At 43.0% G+C, this 23,964-nt stretch overlaps 1 protein-coding gene across 5 annotated transcripts in view; it reads right to left on the bottom strand.

Annotated features, from left to right (window-relative positions):
• Window positions 1–251: 251 nt before the first annotated feature.
• Window positions 252–23,964, bottom strand: part of DYM (dymeclin) — a 165,673-nt gene continuing 141,960 nt past the window's right edge. For all 5 annotated transcript variants that reach the window (XM_081929707.1, XM_081929711.1, XM_081929708.1 and 2 more), the window contains one exon: window positions 252–2,666. In XM_081929707.1, the coding sequence (XP_081785833.1) occupies window positions 2,517–2,666 (150 nt within the window). In that variant the 3' untranslated portion in view covers window positions 252–2,516. The remainder of the gene's footprint in view (window positions 2,667–23,964) is intronic.

Raw genomic sequence — 23,964 nt, 5'->3', positions numbered from 1 at the left:
TACTGTTGCGATTACATTGTTTCCAGATTTTAACTGATGCTTTGTTGCTGTTTGGATTGTTTTAATACTTTGTTGTTGCTCTTCTCTGTTTTGGATAATTTGTAGAAGAAGGTTACACATTACATATATAGCCATTCTCTGGCACTGAACAGGAGCCCTGATTTTGAAATAGGATTTTGCTGGCATTTGCCAAAGTGATAAATATTACAGGGAAAAGGGAAGGACTACAGAAAACACAAAACACTGCAATGCATGGTGCTTTTCCATCCTTTTTATTACTACATGGTAACTTTTCCACACCAAGTACTGAAAAGGATTTCCAAAGATGGAAGTTTATAGATCTGGAGGACACAAAGGAGTATTGATGGATGTACCAGACTGCAGTCTCCAGGACATCAATAGACCTTCATAGTGCCTAAAAGAGTCAACCACACAAGGATTAAGTTCAGTATAAAACCATCTCCTGTCTTGGGCCTATTCTGCTGTTTCAGCAATGAATCATGGCTCCTCCAGTTCTAGGCTTGCTGACCCATATTTAAAATCTGAAAAGAAAGCTCAAGAGTAAAAACGCTTCTTGTCTTGTGACATTCAGCAGCTCAGTGTCATCAGGATGGGACAGCCCTGAACTGCAATAACTTGCTTCCTTAATTGGCCCTTGCAGACAGCACAAAGAAAACCCTTGTAATTTGGTTATATGATTGATTCCCTCCCAATCTAAAGACCTAGGCGGCCAGCAGGTCCTGCTAGAGATGTAATAGCGAGGATTTCCTGACTACTTTCAATAAGCGACAAGGCCAGAAAAATTAAGAGCGTTCAACGACTTTCAGCATTAGATATCTCACTGTAGTTTAATCCAACTGTTCCAGGCAAGCCTCAGAATTTGTTAACTTAGAAGAACACTTTCAAAACATTGACTTTTCCCAAGATGTGCAGTCAATAGTCCTTTATTTAAAGGTTGCAAAATTTTTTACAAAGAATTCACCTTCCTTTGACTAATATATCAAAAACAAAGAAAAGCCCAAGCACAGCAATAAAATCCAATTTACTCCTATTTTCAATCACCTTCCAATTTTCTTAATGTTACACTGAAAACGTTGATAATTCAGTCTTCATATTGCCTCTTCCCCAAATCTGTGTCTGTGCAAAGTCCTGTGAACTCAGATACTATGCACGTCTCTCTACATCTGCAATTTTAAATAAATATGACAAGGATTTTAAGTTCCAATTGTGCAGAATGCCATACAGGACCTTGCTTAAGGTGGAAGGACACACGATTCTAACATTTGTCAGGAGGTTTGTTTTTTTTTAAAAAAAGAGCAAAACATTCCACATAAAAAAGAGGTGTGTCGCCATCTCCCTCCAATACATAATAAAGTGTGCCACATTTACCATGCTGGGCAAGGTAATATACTAATGTATGCCATCAGTTCCTTTTTCTCTGAAGCCTGGCATGCCGTTCTGTGCATTTGAAGGTAATCACCATAAGCCTACATTCCGTGTGAAAAGTTTACATTAAACATTTCCCTCTATTCTCCCCCATTTGCTGGCAAACACAGCATTTGCCCATTCCCTTTAAACCAGGGAGAATGAAAAAGTATATTGTAGGACACTCTTTTTAAACATTTTAAACATTCTGGCAAAAACCTGAAAGTACAGTAGGCACACCTCTGTTCTGCTGAATTTTGATCGCTTTCCTGCACCCTTCCAAGGAGTCCATGAAAATGTGTGAAATACAACACCAAAACTCTGGAAATGAATGGGCATGATCCGGTGGGAGAATCACCTGCACAACCCTTATTAAGATGGATATATTTTTTATAATTATTTTTTGCAGACGGCACTCCTTGTGGGCTGCTCTTAATTCTGTTAAACTTTCATTAAGTATTAGTAGCCAGAAAGACAAACTTTTAGTGCCTTATCAAAATCACGCTGAGAATCCTCCCTCATTGTAGGGGGTCAACCTTATCAAAATCAAGGATTTATCCTTCCTGCCTCAATATGAAATAGCATTAATGCTGTAATATTTTTAAATTGCATCAGTCAGACGTTTCAGTTCTATACAACATTAAAGGGGGGAGATTGTTCTGATGATCAGATGAGAAGCCCATAGCAACAACAAAAAAGTAATAATAATAAAAAAGTGAAGCACAACCAGAAAGCTTGAAGGAAACCAGCTTGCAAATGCTGACCTCAAATCAAAATACTTCCCCCCACTTTCCCATTTTACATTTTTGTTCTTAAGTTTTTTTTAAAAGCTGCTCATTGCTAACATCTTGCTTTATCACCCCCAAGCTCAGAGCCGCTGGAAAAAAAACTCTTGGTTTTTTTGTTTTCGTTTTTTTACAAATATATAAATAAAAGCATACAATCTTGTGAGAGTTCCCCTATTATTCTGGTTCCGAATAAGCCCCCTGAAAATGGCAGCGAGGCTGTACATTAGTAACAAACTTCCTGTTCCATAGGTTGAAGGGATGCATTCTGGGAGGGGGCGGGCGGGCCATGTGTATGTCTCCCCTTCAGCCAGAATCCATAGTAAAGAGCTGGATGTCTTGTGGGCTCCAGTAAAGTGCCACAGCAGAATTGTACACGAGGGACCAGACGTAAGGGATGAAGAACTCCTCAGGTTGCTCCTCTTCCACGTATTTAAACTTCAGCTCTGGAAATTTCTGGAAAGGAAAGGACAAGCAGAGAATGAATGAATGCGTGAAAGCCCAAGGGAGACCCGAGAAGTCGAATCATTTCTTGGTGAATGCAACACGTGAGAAAGGAATTAATTCTTTGGGCCTAAAAGGAGCAAGTCAAGGAAGCCGGCAAGCTATTTGCTTTCTGGGAACACAGATCGGCTGCTTGATTCCAATGTTTTGTATCTACCCAATGTTCAGAACGCACATTCCAGTGGGAGAATGGCAATTATGCTGCCCTTTGTTCCTCGTAATACTTTCCCATAAAAGTTTATGGGGGGAGGTGGGAGGAGGAGGAGGAGGAGGAGGCTGGCCTTGGGTCTTCTGCGTTGCTTCCGTTCTGCCCAACCAGCTCCTTCCCTCCCTCTTGTCCTGCAAGCGTTGTCCAAAATGTATCAGTCGCAGAAGCACTCAATACCGCTGCTCATATTAGCCTTTCGGAAGAAATGCATCAAGAATCTTCCTGCCGTGCTCCTCGCTGGGTCTGGGACCAGCAGTCACTTTCTACAGTCCCTCCCCCTTGGTATTTATTCTGCAGCTACAGCCAAAACCAGGCTTCCTCAACCTGGTGCCCTCCAGTCTGAACTGGAGTAGTCTGAACTACAAATCCCATCACTCCTGGCCAAAGACATGCTAAGTATGAAGCTGCCTGCATTCTGGCATTCCTGGGAATAAGCCATGCAAGAGCCACACGTGTTATTTCATGTTGGGATGCCCTTAAAGGGGAAAAACAAAAATTAATGAGCTCCCCCCACCCTTTCCCTTTCTCTTTTTTTTTTACTGACTTCTAAATACTGCCTGTGTCAAGGGCTTGGCGGGAGTTCAGACAAAAGCCACATTTCAGCCATCAGTTCGAGCGAAGATAAAACACGTCCCACTTTGTTATTTATAATGATGTGGCCAAGGCTAAGTACAAACTGCCGCGCTGTGACAGAAGCAGAGTGAGGCTGGCAAATAACAATGGGCAGTGAGAGAAGGCAAAGACCCAGTGGAGAGAGTCAAGACTTGGTCTCCTGGGGGCTGGATCCCATATTACGGAGCGGTCTTAGGCCAGTCGCTTCCTCTCACAAGTCCTCCAATTTATTGTGCTTCAATGAATTAGTACCGTATTTTTCACTCTATAAGACGCACTTTATCCCTCCTAAAAAGTAAGGGGAAATGTGTGTGCGTCTTATGGAGTGAATGCAGGCTGCACAGCTAAGCCAGAAGCCAGAACAGGGAGAGGGAGTGCTGTGCAGCGCTCTGTCTTGCTGTTCTAGCTTCTGGCTTAGCTGCGCAAAGCCTCTGCAGGGCAGTGGGATGAAGGCACCCCGCTGCCCTGCGGAGGCTTCACAGGCTGTCCCAGAAGCCAGAACAGGGAGAGGGAGTGCTATGCAGTGCTCCGTCTCGCTGTTCTAGCTTCGGGGTTAGCTGTGCAAAGGCTGAAGGCTTCCCGTGCCCTGCGGAGGCTTCGCACAAAGCTAGACCAGCTATCCCAGCGGCTATCCCAGAAGCCAGAACAGCAAGGGGCTATCCCAGAAACCAGATCCCTCTTGCTGTTCTGGCTTCTGGGATTCAGAATTTTTTTTTCTTGTTTCCTCCTCCCCAAACTAGGTGCGTCCTATCGTCTGGTGCGTACTATAGAGCGAAAAATTCGGTATTTCGTTTTTGTTATTGCGAACTGCCTTGAGGTGTTCTTTTTTTTGTTAAGGGCAGTATCGAATTTAAAAAATAATAATTAAATGTGGCCAGAGTCCTATCTCCATCTCTTGCCTTCTTCTGCAGCTGCTGTGAGGATGGGTGACACTGCGCTTGCCAGACAAAAACCTGCCATGCTGCGCCAGAGTTGCTTTTGAGTAAACATGCACAGAACCAGGATGTAAAAGTCAAGACCCAAAGACCAGCATGGAATCTGGAACTGCTGACTATATAAAAGAGGCCATCTATGGGCACAGTTGAGCACTTCTAAGTTCCATAAATTCCAATGGGAAAGATTTAGTCACATGCTGGATCGTTCCCTAAATAATGAGGCAAAATAATAAAAATGTATTCCTGTCAGATGAATACACATGAATACATTGTGGACAAACGGTGTGCGCACACGTGTGTTTGTGTCATGACTAAATTAAGTCCCACTGGTTTCAACAGTCTAATTATGACAAAATCTGGATCTAACTCACAGATGTCACCTTCTGAGCAGGCTATCGGTTCTGATCCCCAAGAGGCCACCTTATATATTTCCAGGCAATTGTCCTCTTTGTATTGATCAAGGCAGGTGCTGGCAGGTGCCAGTGTTGGCATCTTGAGAGACAATGGAAGAGGGCACCATCAGGGGTAAAGTCAAACTGCTGGTGAGTTTCAGTGCCTGCTGTCGCTCTAGAGACCATTACAGGGGCTCTCCCAGCAAGAAAGGCAACCCATAGTGCTCATATCATACTTAACGCCAACAAGGTTTGAGCTTATAACTTGTAACTGCTGTTTCCCATGATGTTTTTGCAGCATTAGCAGCACCCAAGTGACCTCTCCCGGACACAAGCCTGGGCAGGATATGTAGAAGACCTGGGCTGCCCGGGCAACAAGAGCTCACTGCAGGCAATTCAGTTTCACTGTCACATGAACTCACCCTGGAGGGAAAGCCCTCTTCTTGTGCTGCCTTTTCTCCAAAATGAAACTGCTCAGTCTAAGCCTGCTCACCCCATGCCCTTGTAACACTAACATTATTTGCCTAAACAACCACAAGAAGTCCTGTCCTTCCTTCCCGAGAAAAGCTGAGTCTGGGCTGGTGGCTGGAACAGGACTATGTAGCTAGACGGGTCCAAAGTTTACCAGACTGTCTGAGCCACCGAGTCTGTGATAGAATGCAAAACCACGGGAAGTCCCCATGAACAGATGTAAGAGGCGCAGTTTCACTGCTACTTTAGTGCATAACCCCCACAGGCGCCCAAAAGATCATGCAGATAGCAGGAGAAGATCATAACCCTTTGCTCCAGAGGGTTTAATGCTACTCAGAATCAGGAGGCCACTGCAGTACATTCAAGATCAGCTTACAGCCTCCACCAAGGACCTCCTGTGCTTTGCAGTGCCCTCCTGCTTAACAGTATTTATATATTTAAAATATTTCTCTGCCATCCTTCCACCATTCAGCCTTCAAGACAGCTAGTGTAGAAATGCAGTTCAGGGGGAGAAAACACAAAACAGATCAGAACAAAAACTAGACTGAAGTTAATTTTTTAAAACTTCATTGGATTAAAAGAAAAGCTCATTTAAATATCTATCTATCATCTATCTATCTATCTATCTATCTATCTATCTATCTATCTATCTATCTATCATCTATCTATCTATCTATCTATCTATCTATCTATCTATCATCTATCTATCATCTATCTATCATCTATCTATCCTGATGCTGAAAAGAAAAGGAATAAAAGAAAAGAGGAGTAGGTCAACATCTCTGGGGAGAGCACAGCACAACTTGGGAGCCATGACTGAGAAGCCACACATCAAACCACAAAAGGTCGGAGCACCAGAGCAGGGTGTCAGATGACCACCTTAGCCAATGGGCAGATAGATATGGGTGAAAGCGGTTTCCAAGTAGCCTGGCCCTAGGCTGTTCAAGACTTTATAGATCAACACCATCTCTTCAATTTGTGTCTGAAAACCAACCGGGAGCCACTGGAGATTTTTGAGCCATGGAGTGATATGTTCCTAGCACAAAAGCCATCCTTGTTGTGTCACATTGTGCTGGAGGTCTGATTCATCTAAGTTCAGGCTAGATCCTTCTGTGTAGTGGCACCTGTCTTGTGAAGCATACTATCCACTGACGTTAGATAATGGCCAATGTTGCTCACCTTTCACCAGATGCCAAAAATATAACAACAACTACTACTACTTATTATTTTTACCCCGCCCATCTGGCTGGGCTTCCCCAGCCACTCTGGGCAGCTTCCAACAAAATATTAAAACACAGTAATGCATCAAACATTAGAAGCTTCCCTAAACATATATATTCCCTAAATATATATTTCTACAGGCTTCCCCCCAGCTAGCATTGAATTTCTCTTTGAAAAACTTTTTATCAGCTTTTGTTTGTTGTAATTCATTGTTATATACTATTATCCAATTACCGCCCGGTTTCGAATCTTCCGTTCCTGGGTAAGGTGATTGAGAGAGCGGTTGCTGAACAGCTTGGTGGGTTTCTGGATGAAACATCGGCTCTGGATCCATTCCAGTCCGGCTTCCGCGCTGGCCATGGGACCGAGACGGCTCTGGTTGCCCTAACAGATGATCTTCGTAGACAGCTGGATCGAGGCGGGTCGGGGCTGCTGATTCTTCTAGATTTGTCAGCAGCTTTTGACATGGTCGATCATGAACTTCTGGACCACCGCCTTGCCGACGTGGGGATCCAGGGCACAGTCCTTCAATGGCTGCGCTCGTTTCTCTCTGGTCGGGGACAGAGGGTGGCGCTTGGGGGGGAATTGTCATCGCGCCACTCCTTGGTGTGTGGAGTGCCTCAGGGTGCGATTCTCTCCCCGATGCTTTTTAACATCTTTATGCGCCCCCTCGCCCAGCTTGTCAGGAGTTTTGGGCTGGGCTGCCATCAGTATGCTGATGACACCCAACTCTATCTGTTGATGGATGGCCATCCTGACTCGGCCCCAGACACACTGATCAGATGCTTGGAAGCTGTGGCTGGATGGTTGCGTGGGAGCCGGTTGAAGTTAAATCCTTCGAAGACAGAGGTTCTCTGGCTGGGACGGGATGATATGGGACTGAGGGGGCAGCTCCCATCTCTTGCGGGGGTGCAATTAGTGCCAGCACCGTCCGTTAAGAGTTTGGGTGTAATCTTCGATACCTCCCTCTCCATGGAGGCGCAGATTGCAGCTATTACAAAGGCGGCATTTTTTCATCTCCGCCAAGCTAAGCAGTTGGCTCCTTACCTCTCTCGCCCTGACCTAGCTACTGTGATCCACGCGACGGTCACCTCCAGACTGGATTATTGTAACTCGCTCTACGTGGGGCTGCCCTTGAGACTGACCCAAAAACTCCAGCGGGTGCAGAATGCCGCAGCGAGACTCCTTACGGGGTCTTCGCTGCGAGATCACATTCATCCGGTGCTATACCAGCTGCACTGGCTCCCGGTGGAGTACAGGATCAGGTTTAAGGTGCTGGTTTTAACCTTCAAAGCCCTATACGGCCTAGGACCCTCGTACCTACGGGACCGCCTCTCCTGGTATGCCCCACAGAGGAACCTACGGTCTTCAAACAAAAACACCTTGAAGGTCCCAGGCCACAGAGAGGTTAGGCTGGCCTCAACTAGAGCCAGGGCCTTTTCGGCTGCGGCTCCAACCTGGTAGAATGCTCTGTCACAAGAGACAAGGGCCCTGCAGGACTTGACATCTTTCCGTAGGGCCTGCAAGACAGAGCTGTTCCGCCAGGCCTTTGGTTAGGGCGCAGCCTGACTCCCTCCTCTGGCAACCTTTACAAAACTTTATGGCTGCCATCAATCTTGATTTTAATTAATTTTTATAATGTTTTTATAATGTCACACTATTTTGGTGTTGTTAGCCGCCCTGAGCCCGGCTTCGGCTGGGGAGGGCGGGATATAAATAAAATTTATTATTATTATTATTATTATTATTATTATTATTATTATTATGATGTTTGGCACAGTTTGGTGGTCTAGAAATCTTTCAAATGCAGTGGTACCTTGGGCTATAAATGCTTCAGGTTACAGACTCCACTAACCCAGAAATAATACCTTGGGTTAAGAACTTTGCTTCAGGATGAGAACAGAAATTGTGCGGTGGTGGTGTGGCAGGCCCCATCAGCTAAAGTGGTCTCTCAGGTTAAGAACAGTTTCAGGTTATGAACGGACCTCCAGAATGAATTAAGTTCTTAACCCGAGGTACCATTGTAGGTAAAATAAAATAAAAGCAGTGAGTTCCAGTTAAGAACTCAGCTGCTGAATTGTTAATCAGATGGTGCTTCCAAACTGGTTTATAGAGGCAATTCCACATACAATCCATTGCAGTAATCTAATCTGGAAGTTACCAAGGCATTGGATAATTATTGCAAGATCATCTTTTTGCAGAAACAGACATAATATTCTGGCCATGGCTGTTAAGACAAAGGGGGGCTTAAAAAATGTAAGGCCAACGTCTAAAAAGAAGTTGCTAATGAATTTGTGAGGGACAGCAGGAACATGCTCCCTCACCATGCCTCTCATGTGCCAATGTGCTTCTATGCTTGATGTTAGTGAGAGAGGGGTTGTATGTTCACAGGACTTGGACAGGGGATCTTGACTATAGTTTAAGTTTAGTCGTTTAGTCATGTCCGATTCTTTGTAACCCCATGGACCAGAGCACACCAGGCACTCCTGTCTTCCACTGCCTCCCGCAATTTGGTCAAACTCATGTTTGTTATCTCGTCCTCTGTCGTCCCCTTCTCTTTGTGCCCTCCATCTTTCCCAACATCAGGATCTTTTCCAGGGAGTCTTCTCATGAGGTGGCCAAATTATTGGAGCCTCAGCTTCACAATCTGTCCTGAGCACTCAGGGCTGATTTCCTTAAGAATGGATAGATTTGATCTTCTTGCAGTCCATGGGACTCTCAAGAGTCTCCTCCAGCACCAGAATTCAAAAGCATCAATTCTTCGGCGATCAGCCTTCTTTATGGTCCAGCTCTCACTTCCATACATCACTACTGGGAAAACCATGGCTTTCACTATACAGACCTTTGTTGGCAAGGTGATGTCTCTGCTTTTTAAGATGCTGTCTAGGTTTGCCATTGTCTTTCTCCCAAGAAGCAGGCGTCTTTTAATTTTGTGACTGCTGTCTTGACTATAGTTACTTACTAATCCTGAATATGCAGTGGTCAGTGGTCACAATCCTGCCACTTCCATGTTCAGGAGTAACACATGAAGGGTAGTTGGATCGTGTTCATACCCATGGGGGATAAAGTGGTCATAAAAGCTGATGCATCTTGTAGCTTTTTTTTGATATTCACATTTAAAAACGTATACTTTGAACATGACAAACTTGTGTGTACAGACCCGTGTGTGTTGTGCTATTGGCTAAAGCTCCCTACTGAGCTTTGCACTTAGTGGCAAACACGTTACTGGGAATCACAAGGAGATGGTTGCTGTGCTCATATCCTGCTTATAGGCTTCCCTGGTGCACTTGGTTGGTCACAGTGGTAGCAGAATACTGGACTAGGTAGGCCTTTGGCATTCCTATGTTCTTATGAGTTTATTACTGATCCTTATGTGGAACGGTCCCAAGATCCCATGTCTTTGAATTCCACTGTCCCACTTTCTTTCAACTCTGAACAGTTAAGGCACCACAGTGAATCTCAGTACAACATGCAAGATGCGTTCACTGCTTTCAAGATGCTTATGCCCTCCTCTGCTACAACAGACAAATAATTCATGCTTTTATAAGGAGAAAGTTTAAGCGCCCTGGACAAACCTGTAATATTTTATGTACTTTCAATGGTTTCAATTTGTGCAAAACTAATGGAAAGCAATAAACTCAAACTTTTGCAAACAGCAAGCTGTTCCTTTGAAGGCCTATTCTCTTGCCCGGGCTGTCTGCAGTGGTGCTTGCCATTGTCTTTTCTGGAGTATTAGGCAAGTTGGAGATCCCCCTGAGCCTCACAAGCACACCCCCCTTTTCAGGTTCCACTGGCACTGTTTGCATTGCTTTCCTTTTGCTGCCGACAGAAAGTCGCCGCGACCTGCATCAGCTGAATATGGGGATGTGATTCGGTTGAAGTGTCCACATGGTATGCAGCTGCAGAGTCTGCCTGATAGTATCTTTATGCCTTTTTTTGGACTTACAGAAGAGACATCAACTGTGGAAAAACTCACAGTCAAGAGAGACAAAGCAGACCAGTGGAAATTTACAGGGCAAAGCAAGTTCTGTCCCCTTTCATCTGCAGGCATGCCTAGACTATAAAGCTCATTAGAGCTTTAATGCTAAATGAGTTTAAAGAGCCAGCCTCGTGGCCATTTCTCACATATACACGGTACTCTCTTGCAATGCTCCCTAGAAGTTGCTTATGGCTCATAATGGTGCTCAGTGTGCCAGCCTGAGCTGTAGGTAGTTTTGGCACCATATCCTAGCATGGAAAGAAGCACAGCTTAGTAACAGAGCTAATCTTTGCATGCAGACACTTTCAGGTTCAAACTCTGATCCACTGTGCAAAACTCATGCTATGGTGGAAAGGGCTATGAAATCAAGAACTCTCAAGCTGAAATCCTATTAGCTGGATCACAGCAGCTGAGATCAATGGAACATGATCGCAAATCCCAGACAAGAGATTATTTAGGTAATATGCAGTTCCCTCAATGTTCAGCAGCAACTTCATGAGAACTCCTAGGACTATATCCTAAAACCCCACATGAGAGTTTGCCAATTGTGATAGTTACTGGCCTGGCTTTTGAACTCGGCACCCAGTTCACAGGACTACAACTAGTCTGGGAATGCAAATAAACAAGTCTTCTCCAAATTGTGACAAGCAATCTCATGAAAGCTATATGGAGGTAGTCCAACTAAAGAAACAAATTGCTGCTTATTTGTGTGGATAACAGTATCAAATCTTGTAAGAAATTGAACACCACACATCTCTTCTACAAAACGCACACACATATGGGAAAGGGTATTTCATTTATGTATCAAGTGGGGAGCTGGTTTTAAGAAAACGTCCTTTACCAAACTGACTTGGTTTGGTTCTTTTAGTCCCACGGCAGAAACATCTGGAATTAGAACAGTATTTAAGACCTTACCCCATCAAACAGATCCCTGGTTAAAAATAATAATCAGTTAATTATACAAGGCCACCTTCAACTATAGTAGAGGGTATGATGATAATTTGCAAGGTATGACTCAGTTTCTTTGCTAGTATGAGAAGTAGAGGCAATTACCCATAAACAGCGACACAGACACTTTTGCCAACTAACCCCAAACCAGAGGAAAAAAGGAGAAAGGAGGGAAGAAGACAATAGATAATTTCCACTCCCATTTAATATCAGCCAAACCCCTTTTATATATTTTAGGAATTAATATTGGATAAGTATGTGATGCAGCTATTTATAGCAATGGACATACTTTAGTTATATTTGTCAAGTTACAGATGAAACAATTGGAAAGGAGTCTAGTGCTATGAACTTGCCCCCTTTTTTACAGTGTGCCGTCTAAATTATGTCTTTGGGCTGCATTTTCAAGATGGCAGAGAAGACATTAACAAGGGAGGCAGACTGCCGGTGAACAAACACACAAGGCTTAGCTTGTTACGTCCATGTTGGTCTTATAGAACTAAAGTCAAGAGTAGTTTAAGATGAAAGGTCACAATTGCTGCAATTCAATGGACATTTGAGAGAAGGCCCCATGGCATGCAATGGGGATTTACTTCTGTTTAGCCAGGCACAGGATCAGACTGTTGATAGAAAAGGTAACACATGCTTTTTAGTGCCATTTATTTCAATGGGAGAGTTAAATCACATTACTTTCCTTTGTCCCACTGAAACTGATAGGAGTAAAAAGTGTTTCAGTTTGGCTGGAACATGCTGAAATGAAACGCTTCATTCAGCTCTTCTTCAGACAAGAAATAAATGAGAATAATCATAACAGAGAATAGTGTGCTGCTTGTTTCATCTCTGAAGGACAACAAAAAATGATCTGTAAAAAAAGTCACTCTTAAATCTGCTCCAACTCACAAGGCGGACATATGTACATAAAACACAATTCCATTTACTAGATCAGCTAAAGAGCAAACAAACTTTAAAAATGCACAAAATTCTGCAGGATGCAGACTGGAAAGACATACAAGGCAGTCCAATAACAGAGATCACCTTTGCTACTCTGTGTGCCCTTCATATTCTGGGACAAATATGGATAAAAGCCCTTTCTAAACAAAAGCATGGAAAGTAGAATTACGTGCTTATGTAACGGAGACTAAAGTGTACACAATCTGGGACATGGAGAAAGAGGTGTTAACACCGTACAATATTCATTTGGGTCCATGGGGGCAACTCCCTGAAATAAATAGGTGCTTTGTCTTTTTATGTAGGGAATTACGTGGGCATGAGGAATGATTTCATAATGGGATTAGACAGACAAGGGAGGGTTATGCACTACGTGACAGAAATGGTTGACGAGGAAACTGTTTCAAGGCAGACATATTGGGAAACAATTGAGGAAAATGACAAGATCCCTCTAAACAAGCAAGCAATAAACTACTGACTAAAAAAACAACAACCATAAAACGGTTCTACTTCCTGACCTTGCTAAAGCATTTGTGACCCCATTTAAGCATACAAAGTGATTGACTGCTCAGACAGATAAGTAAAATCCCTTTGTATGTTTCTGAGTTTGGGGAATTAAAAACTGAAAAACAGAATAATCCCCAGACCTGCATTAACGCAGTCATTGCATATTGTCATCTTGTCCTGCCATACAAAAGGAGATGAGCCTATTAGGGAGCTACTGGGGACAACCCTCACTGACACGAAATGGACATCAATTGCTTCCTGGTGAGGGATTTGAAGAGGACACATATCAGCTGGAGGCTATTTTTGGACATGCCATGAAAGCACTGCATGAGCTTTAGAGCTAAAACATCTTATTTCATTTAAATATGAAAAACTTTACAAGGTAGATGATGATTAGTGCCTTAACCTGTACATTAAGCACCTGAAGCGCCAAAGAGAGCAATGGCAAAACAAATTCTCTGCCTGCACCAAGTCCCAGTTTCAATCACTGATGTCTCTTAAGTTTAAAGGACCACAGGGAGCAGAAGAGGGAAAGATCTGTGCCTGAGACCCTGGAGAACCTCCCTCCCTACCAGAGTAGACAGCACTAAACTAGATGGACCAACAGTCATATGCTCATAGAATCACAGAATTATAGAAATGGAAGGAACCCCCAAGGCTCATTTAATCCAACTCCCTGTAGTCACAACTAAAACTTCCCTGACACATACTCATCCAAGGTCTGTACTTTCCCAGAAATACCACATGCTATAAACTTGAGCACAAATATTTTGCCCAAAATGGCACCAAAAAGCCAGCACATTTTGCTTGCTCAAGTGACAGTACAGTTAACTCTTCACTAGCCCCATGAAAACCAAGAATGGGCATTTTTGCCTCTTGCCTTCCCTTGGAAACAAATTTCTATGACAATGTGCTGACTTTCTCCCATAGAACTATTACTAAGTAAAACTCTTAACAATTTTGTTAATTGTTCCACTTCGTTGTTTGTAAACTTGGCTGGTGGCCCCTTTGTCAGCCCAATCCACTGGCTTTTGTGCACACATGAAGTTCCACCAAGAACTGTATATGAAACAGTCCTTCGTACTGGAGGATGGAATAGTCCTGGGATGCATGGAGCTCCATCCATGGTACTTGAATACGGACAGTTATAGATTGTTGTATGTTGTATGAAAATTATTATTTCAGAAATCTGAATTCAACCCAGTGACCATCACTCTATAAACCTCTCGACTCAATACCTAAAATAACGTCATTAAAAAACAGGAATATTTACAATAACATTTACATTACCAAATAAAGTTATTTTAGGTTCTGGAGACATGTCTGGCATTAAATGCTACTGATCAACTGTTTTAAAATAGTTTTCCCTTTTGGGGACATTATTAAATAGCCATATTAATTCATTTTCTGTTATGTAACAATTAAAATTTCTCTTCCATTTGTTTTAAAAGAAAAAGGAAGTTGTTCATGATTTAGCAAGAAAAATATAATTTTACTTGTAAGGTGAAAAGTAGAGGACCCTATAATCCAACTATCAACTTTTGATTCTACGCATAGGTAGTAATATTTAACTTTTAAGTTGCATAATGGTATGTCTCACCTAATATACTGAAAAATAAATGGTTAAAAAACTTCCACTTTAATGACCAAGTCATCACAGGGAATTTCATAGTTATCAGTCATGAAACCGTTTTTGTATCCAAATAAAAAGATTCCATAGGTTCTATTTTTCACTACTGCTTATTTGTTCATTATAAAATATTAGTGTTAAAAGGGGTTAAGCCTAGGCTAAAAAATGATTCATGGTGTTTAGAGAGGTTCAAAATGTTTCAATATTGTTACATAGCTCATCTCTGGAGGCAGAGTAAATCAAGTATCTCATTCCAACATATTCTTGTCCCACCATAGCAATCTTAATGATTTACAGCAATCAAAAAGAGAAACCAATTTCACTGCATAATAATACTGGGACTAAGGATATGTCTGTATCCCATACTGAAGCCAGTTTTTAAATTGATTGGTAAACTGTTTAGATGATTTCCTCTGGGAGAACCTTTATTGTTGTAGTCTTGTGAGGATTCTAAAAATGCTCACCCAGATCTCTAGCCTTGTCTGGAACAATAATGCTAAGATGCCTTATTTGAAAATCATAGTGCTTAAATAGGCTTAAAGCCAGTTACAACTAGTAGTGTAGACATGCCCCAGCTAACTACACAGAGGAGGCCACTTTGTAATCTACTTGAAACCTTCAGACATAAATTGAATAATGCATACATAAAATGACAACATGTTACACTGGGATCCAGGCCTTAAAACATTTTTAACAGCAGAAAGTTCCTGATTGGATCTAGGAATTGTGTAAACAGATATTTAATAAACTGCTATCGAAGATCCACAGCATATTGAAGTCAAGCAGTGTTAGAAACACAGATATACAACCAGTCGCCGATCTTAAACCTAGGTTATGGGCGCAACAACGGAATGTCTAGGCACTCTTTTCTATAACAAGAATCCAGTTTTAATCTGAAATCTTAGGCTCAGTACTGCGCCCAGAGCTCAGAAACTGCTCACACTAATGAAATTCCCTGTTGCAACTTGCACCTCGAATACTGGGAGTTTCGAACACTGAGGTCAAGGTATGCAAAATGGAAGTTGGTCCTGATTAACACACACTCATTCCTCATCCCCACTGCAATCTCCTTTCGTATTCTCTGCCTCAATAACCAGATTTATGACAATTCCCATGTTACAGCAGAAATGGGGAAAGACGTGGTGGTGGCGGCGTTCATTCTTATTTGTCCCCACCATTCCCTGAGTTGTACAGTATGAACCAGCCCTTGGCCTCAGCGTAGCCAGGGATGGTTCCAGTTTCACCACATTTAAACTGCAGAGATTAAGCAGACAGGGCTCCTAAAAGGTGAAAAACCCCTTCCTTGTTTAAAAATAGACTTCTGCGTTTTTGGTTTCACAAAAATCCTTTTCATGCGGAGAGTGGCAGAAGGAATGGCAGCGTGAGTCAGCCTGCATGCTTTTCTAAAGAAGAGGCTCCAGACATGCTTTCACTCAGAACTGGTGCAAAGCAATGATATCATTGCAAAAAGGCCTAAGGAGCCAGAAAGGACAAGCTGTGGGCAAGCGGGGGTAAAGGTCACACCCAGCACACCAATGCCCATTACCACATCTGGACTGTTTCAGGAGCTGGAAGGCAATGGGGCCTCTCTCTCCCCCCCCCCATCTGCCCAGCCACCTCCAGAGCAAAAGCCCAAAATCTCTTTCCCAAGCCCATCCCTCCCAACAGACTGGTGCCTAACGGAAACAGAACTCCATGGAACCCGCTTTAAAGTTTTTTCTGCACACAGATGCAGCTAAAACCGTTCATCAACCCCTGTCCTGTGACCTCTTATGTACGGTGCCTGAAGGCGTGTAACCCCCCCTTTTTTTTTTGCTTATGGAAATAGGGATGGCATAGCTTTGGCAAAACAAGTGTCCAGCAGTGGCAATAAGTTTCTTAATAAAGTTCTTGATTTTGTACGTTTTAGTCTGAGAAAGCCAGACCTGTAAATATTACAAAATGATAACAATCGCTTAAGAACAAGAGACAGACTTACTGTCACCAGCTGTTAACTTTCTGATCAGGGCAGCCTAGGAAGTGGGTCCTTATCTGTCTTAGTTCAGGACATGCTGACTAACACCCCTATTGAGGCAGCAGACCTTTGGCTCCACAATCTTTGTGTATTGGAAAATGTACGTGGCTGCCTGACATTATTCCCTTCTTAAGTAACTGAAGGTCTCAGAAGTGTTCAGAGAACTGTAATCCGGGTGGAGAAGGCCAGACACTGAAACGGGAGAAAAATCAAATTCATATCCCTGTTCAGAGAAATGAAGATGTATTGTAACAGCAAAGTCTCTGAAAGTTCAACTGTTCCAAGACAGAAAAAGGAAGAAAGAAAAGTGGAGACAGGCAAATAGTGATGGAGTAAGAACATGCATCACACCCTGGGTGGAACGGGTTTAGTTATTTGCTTAAAGATGACTGCATCTTTCCAGAGCCAGAGTGTGGAGAGTCATGGGATGCTAACAAGGTTGCTTACGGGTGGCTTGCTCTACCTCTGTATCTCCCCATCACGGCCTACTGAAAGCCCAGATAAGGGAGTCATTATATCTTTCTATGGCTTTCTGGCACAGCTGATCAGGAGTGCTGGATCACAGATGGCTTGAGTGCCTCTGCTCATTCCTATGGCTACTGGGAGTTTGCAGCCCAAGATGTAGCTAGTTACTGTACTTAAAATCAGTATGTAAAGTTCAGTCCCCTCTAACTGGTCCCCCCCCCCCGGCACAATATCTGCACCTTAAGAGTTGCCAGGTCAGAGCAGTACAGTAGTGATACCTCTGGTTACATACGTAATTTGTTCTGGAGGTCCATTCTTAAGCTGAAACTGTTCTTAACCTGAAGCACCGCTTTAGCTAATGGGGCCTCCCGCTACCTCTGCGCCACTGCTGCACGATTTCTGTTCTCATCCTGAAGCAAAGTTCTTAACCTGAGGTACTGTATCTGGGTTAGCGGAGTCTGTAACCTGAAGCGTATTTAACCCGAGGTACCACTGTACAGTGAATGCAGTATTCCCCCATCACGGTCCATACTTCTGGCCCAGCAGCACTATGTCCCTGTGGCTCCCTGCCCTACAACCTTCAGGTTCCCAACCCTCCCTTGTCTGCTCATTTCCTTCACACCACTTGTGTACAGCCATTTGTGTGAAGTTCTGCCCTCATCAGAGGCTCTTCAGTTCTGCTACTTCATGACTCCACCATGCATTTGTTTAGTTCAGATCCTTGCTTTCCCTTTTATTTAGCTCCAATGGGAACCATTGCTGCTGGACAAGATGTGCCTTTTGTCTGATGCAGCAGGGCTCTTCTTGTCTACCCAATATCTTGATCACAACACCTCCATTCCATACCTCCCGTCTCCTGGAAGCCTCATTCTTCTATCTTTCCTTCAGGCACCTCAATTTTAGTAGGCAGTCTGCTCCCTTCCTGCTTCTAGGACTCCTTGCCCCTTGGCTTGCCAGGACATATGCCCAGTCTTCAATTTCTCCCTGTGTGGTCTTAAGTCTGAGCCAAACTGACAATGTTCTCTCCCCTTTCAAAAGCTGGGCTGCAATACTGCTTAGCTCCCTGAGCAATTGAGCATACCAACGCACAAGCGCAATCAATCGGCACCAGATGTGCCACCACAAGAACAATATCAATTATTATTGCCTTTGTATCCTGACCTTACTCCAAAGAGCTCAGAGTAGCACACATGGGGTTCCGTGATGTTATTATCCTCACATACACAAAGTGGTGTGCTGAGCAGATGGAAAATACAAGAGGACAAGCAACTTTAAACCACGATTTCCCTACTGCATTTATGGAAGTTCAAATCATGATGCAAGTGCTTAATTATGGTTAATACAAATAAAAGTTTGCTATGGTGTCTAAATTAATATTTGATTCTCCACACTAGGGTTTCCCAAACGTGGCTCTCCAGCTGTTTTTGGACTACAATTCACATCATCCCTGACCGCTGGACCTGCTAACTATAGATGATGGGAGTTGTAGTCCAACAACAGCCAGAGACCTAAGTTTGGGAAACCTTGCACTACACGAATCTGGCTTTCTTCCTAGGGAAGGGAAGACAGATTCTTGCCTTTATCTTCCTGGGATCTGCTCTGAGGAAATGGACAGCTTTTTTTCTTGGTACTTCAGACCTTGATCAGTGTGCATTTGAGGCTGCTACAAAAGATTCTGGGAATGTTTGGATTATGCTGCTATGAAGTAGACCAGTGACAAATAACTTTCTATTAAGTTTCTGTATGACCCAGGTCCTGCAGCCTCTGAGATGACTCAGTGTCTGGCCATGAAAAGGGACTCGATGTGGGCAAGCCTAAACGAAACTGAATGCCAACAAGACTGAAGTAATGATGAGCTCTCTGTATGTTTTGCTCTCCCTTTCCAAGCAGTGAAAAGATCACGATAAGTTCAGGGTCAGTTGTTTTTGGAAAACGATGCACTGGGATTTTCTTTGCCATTTGAAGACAGTTTGGAAACTTCAGCTGGTGCAGATTTCAGCGGCTGGGTTGTTCACCAGGGCAAGATGGTTTGAGCATGGAAGCCAACCCTGGCCTGGCTACATTGGCTGCCGATTAGTTTCTGGGCCCAACTCAAAGTGCTGGTTTTGACCTATAAAGCCTTAAACAACAGAGGACCGCAGTATGAACCAACCTGCAATCATCATCTGAGGCCCTTCTTGTGTGCCTCCACTGCGAGAGGTCCAAAGGGTGGCAACACAAGTATGGGCCATTTCTGTGGTGGCTCCCCACTTGTGGAATGCTCTCCTCAGGAAGTCTTGCCTGGTGCTTTTCTTACATATCTTTAGATGCCTAGAAAAACATACTTCTTCTCCCAGGCCTGTGTGTGTTTGTGGAGTGGGCCCTGTCATTGTTTTTGTTAGTTACTATGGTACTGTATGTATTTTTGTGTTTTTATATTGTAAACCGCCCTGTGATCCTCAGATGAAGGGCAGTGTAGAAATTTAAAAGACAAACACACACACACACTTTTTACAAATCAGGCGGTTTGGGAAAGAAGAACAGGGAGGGTTCAGTGAGGCCATGCAAGTCTCGAATCAGAATCAAGGATAGGTCTCCAGAATTCAGCTAACGCCGAGAACATTAGATTACTTTTGCTGCATGCTATTAGCTTCTAGCATTCATCACAGGCAATACCACTCCTTTCTTAGCTACAAACTGTGAGTATGACTTTCAGGACAATGACATGCATCCCAAGTGGCTGAACAAATGTTACAAGTTGCAAGTTTGCTAGCCTACTGCAGAGAGGCATCACAACCAATAATGCTCACTTTCCACTGGCTATTCAGAGTTGTAAGCATGGTAATAATAATAATAATAATAATAATAATAATAATAATAATAATAATATTTTTATTTATACTCCGCCCTCCCCAGCCAAGGCCGGGCTCAGAGCGGCTTACAAGCAATAATAAAAACAAGTTGAATGATTAATGGTAGTCATTGTTTGTACAATTCAAGATGGTGGTATAACCAACTGAATAATTAGACAATGAGGATGGCATGCCATGGTCCGAGGAAGAGAGTTTCAGGCAATGCAAATCCATTCTCTGAAGCAGGGAAAACCTAGTTACAATATACCATGTGGAGCAGTCTTTCAACTAAGCTGTATTCAGCATATCACTTCACTAGGTTCCATTTCTGTATTCTTTGCTGTTATCCAACACTGAAAGATCTACTGTAGACCTTGCCAGCATAACACTCTGGATATCTTGCTGGTTTAGTGATTTGCTTGGCTTGCTGGTTCACCAGACTGCTTGTCTACCTGTTGGCCCAATAACCTGGGATTCCCTCCTGCTTTGACATGCCTTGCCCAATCTGCCCTACAAGGATTACACTCACGTTGACCCCATAAGGAACTTTACAAGGACTGTCACCCGACTGGAGAAGTCTTAACTGAATAATTGATTAATCAGTCAAATCTGCCTATGAATAAAAATAGGAAAGGGAAAAAAGGCATTCGTTATTTGTTTTTAGATGATGCCAGCATGTGTCACAGCAGCCTCCATCTTAAAAGGCTGAATCCGCCCTTCTAGGTGTAGAGAGAAGGGAGAAAGTCAGCACCTGCCTTCTTTTGTTAGTGGCTTATCTGAAAAATAACGAAAAACTGCAGCCTGATTAATTTGGGGGCACATTTTAAGTCATTAAACCACTAATTGCGACTCCACAAATCCAAGGCAGAACACTTGGCATTACACAGAGTCCTCACTCAAGATCCCCATGAAAAGTGTCTGAGGGAAGGTTGCACTGAGATTTGGGGCAGGCAGCAGAAATAGGAGACAACTGCATTCTTTCTGCCTGTTTCATAGGCCATCATAACGAGACACTCCACAATTCTCCCCAAGTCCCTTGGCATGAACAAATGTCTACGTCCGGAGGTACGGTCAGGGCAGTAGAAAGCACAACAAATGGCTGGTGCTGAAGCAAACTAAAGTCTGTGGCTCTCCAGATCTAAACCTTTGTGCAATTAACTCCCATCCCTGGTTGCGTTGCTTAAGAAAGAAAATTTCCCACTGGATTCTGCCTTCTTTAAAAAATGCAAAGGGAGGGGTTATTGTGTTATATGACAAGACCTATGGGCCATATCACCTATGCAGCTTTGCAAGGATTTAGGAGGAAACCTCAGTCCTTTGATGGCTGAGGAAGTTTCCCTTCCTTAAAGACATAAGTCTATCACTTAAAGGTAAAGGTCCAGTTGTGACCGACTCTGAGGTTGCGGCACTCATCTCACTTTATTGGCCGAGGGAGCCAGCGTACAGCTTCCAGGTCATGTGGCCAGCATGACTAAGCCACTTCTGGTGAACCAGAGACACGCACGGAAACGCCGTTTACCTTCCAGCCAGAGCGGTACCTATTTATCTACTTGCACTTTACATGCTTTCAAAATGCTAGGTTGGCAGGAGCAGGGACCAAGCAATGGGAGCTCACCCCATCACGGGGATTCGAACTGCTGACCTTCTGACTGGCAAGTCCTAGGCTCTGTGGTTTAACCCACAGCACCAGCCGTGTCCCAAGTCTATCACTTAAAAGCCCTCAAAAGAAAAGGTCATTTGCCTCTACGTCCTTTGCCCTGGTGTGCTTGAGGGTGGAAGTTCTACCTCCATCATGTCTGGCCACTTTGGAATAGTTCCAATCTGTTACCAAGCCAACAGTACTTTTTGATTCTCATGTTATTAAAGGGGGGAAATACCTAAATTACCTTTGAAAAGAGACATGGTTTGAATGATCAGGTGGCTGTACTGAGCGAGAATACTTTTGTGAAACCTACAGACCCAAGTTATTATCTACACAAAACATAACACGGCAAGCAGTTACCTTTAATAATTTTGAAATTGAGACACCATGTTCCAAGCCTGAACAAAATTCAATACCCTAAAACCATTCCTCATTTCGTGCATTTACCTTTCATTCCACTGTAATTTACAGTGACATTGTTATTGCTTTTTGCCATAATTTCCCTTGAATCGCTGCATGATCAAAAGTACTTGCTTAATAAAACCCAGGGCTGGAGAACCAAGTTTTTCTAAATTGCAATAGGCTGAACTAATTTTAATAATGTGTAGAACCTAAATCCATTTGCTCAAAATTGTTGCATGTTCCCCTGTGTTCCGAAAAAGTCAGATAACGACCCGCTTGTCATTATGCAAGATCGAAAGAAGGGTTTAGTGGCACTTAAAATCACCCCCCTCCTAAAAAATTGCTTGACCAATCAATGCAAGACAATGTAGAATTATTTAATACTCTGTAGAACGGCTGGAAGCGGTGATATTGGGGTGTGCTATCATCCCTCTAATCAAAATTCTCAGAAAGATCTTGAGAAGAATGAATTCAAGTAAGCATCTAAAAGAGGAAATATAGTACTGTAATGGTGACTTCAACTATTATCATATAGATTGGCTATATGTGTGTTCCAGTCATGACGAAGAGGTGAAAAATTCTAGACACCCTGAATGACTGTGTCCTAGGGCAACTGATCTTGGAACCAACCAGAGGGGCAAGGATGCGGGACTTAATTTTGAGTGGCATCTAGAACCTGGTGCAAGACGTTAAGTGAGAGCAGACACCATAGTGCTATTGAGCTAAACATACATGGATGAATCCAAATTAAAATTGAATGCGTGTTTTGTTCTTACACCTGAGATGTTTTACTTCTAGTGTGTAGAAGAGCCTGCCATGCTTCTGTAAGAGTCGTTGCTCTGGGCTTGCCTCCTGATTGGAAAAAGGAAGGCTGAGAGCAAAAACCCATGCACAAATGCAATAGGCAGTCTCTTCTGATGGAGGACTGTTCCATTGTATTTCTGCATTTGGAGTTTAATCATCTCAAAGCAGAGTAAAAGTCACTCACCCACAGCAGAAATACCATGGGCAACCTTGGTACTTTGGGCTCACCAAATCCCTCAAGTGTGTTCAGAAGTAATCCATTTTAATATGAGGAGCCATAACAACAACAACAACAACAACAACAACAGAACATGGCCCCATGCAGGAATTATAGGGTCATTTGGGTACAAAACAATGAATTTACTGGCTGACTTGGTATCTGAGCCAGAGCTGCCAGATACATAATGATGATCTTTAAAAATTGAGCTATTTACACGAAGCCTCACAAGGGTGTTGTGTAAATAAGGGCAGTTAAAAGCAAAATGAACCCCAAGATTTACAGAAAATTTATAATAATAAAATCCAATTCTAACAGAAAGCAAGCTAAACTGAAACCACTTTCGGCTTGACAAAACTGAGGTATAAAGGTGGGGTTGGAAGAAGGCGGTGTGACCTTTTTGTGCTTTTAGTGAAAGCTTCTCATCTCCAGGAATTCTGCTATTAATTTTTTTCCTTCAAATAAAGGGAAGAAGCTATATTAACAAGGCTTGTAATTTTGTTTTTAACAGCTGTGGCGGCTTTGAAAACATGATTTTATAGAATTCTTGACAATGTCAGTGATTAACTGTTACTCAGGAAGACCGAATCACTTATTTAGCCTTTATTTTAAATGGCTTCATCCTTGTAGGGTCTAGACAATGAGCAAGGCCACTAGTTGGCACCAGACATGGACTGGTCTTGTGAGACTCTGTAAATCTCAGAAACTGCAAACTAGACAGCCAAACATCCCCAGCAGGTCACAGGGTAGCTGATTGCAGAAGCAAATGTTAGTAAGATGGGCTGAAGTATACAGACAGAGGATGAGATTCTTAAACTATCCACTGAGTCATCCCTAATAAACAAGAGAAAACAACTACAACATGGCTGTAAAGTATATTGATTTTGGGATCATATCACATACCAGATGAAAACTAATTAAGGGTGGGGATTTTTTGCAAAATTAGGTAATTCATGTGAGCTGGCATTATGAAAATGATAAGATACAAGCTAATTTTTGAACCCCTAATACTATTATTAGTTACATT

This window comes from Podarcis melisellensis (assembly GCF_964234715.1).
Source record: "Podarcis melisellensis genome assembly, chromosome: 11".
NCBI classification, from domain to species: Eukaryota; Metazoa; Chordata; class Lepidosauria; order Squamata; family Lacertidae; genus Podarcis; species Podarcis melisellensis.
Note: the sequence above shows the minus strand (reverse complement) of the source record. Positions and strands in the feature narration are given on the sequence as shown.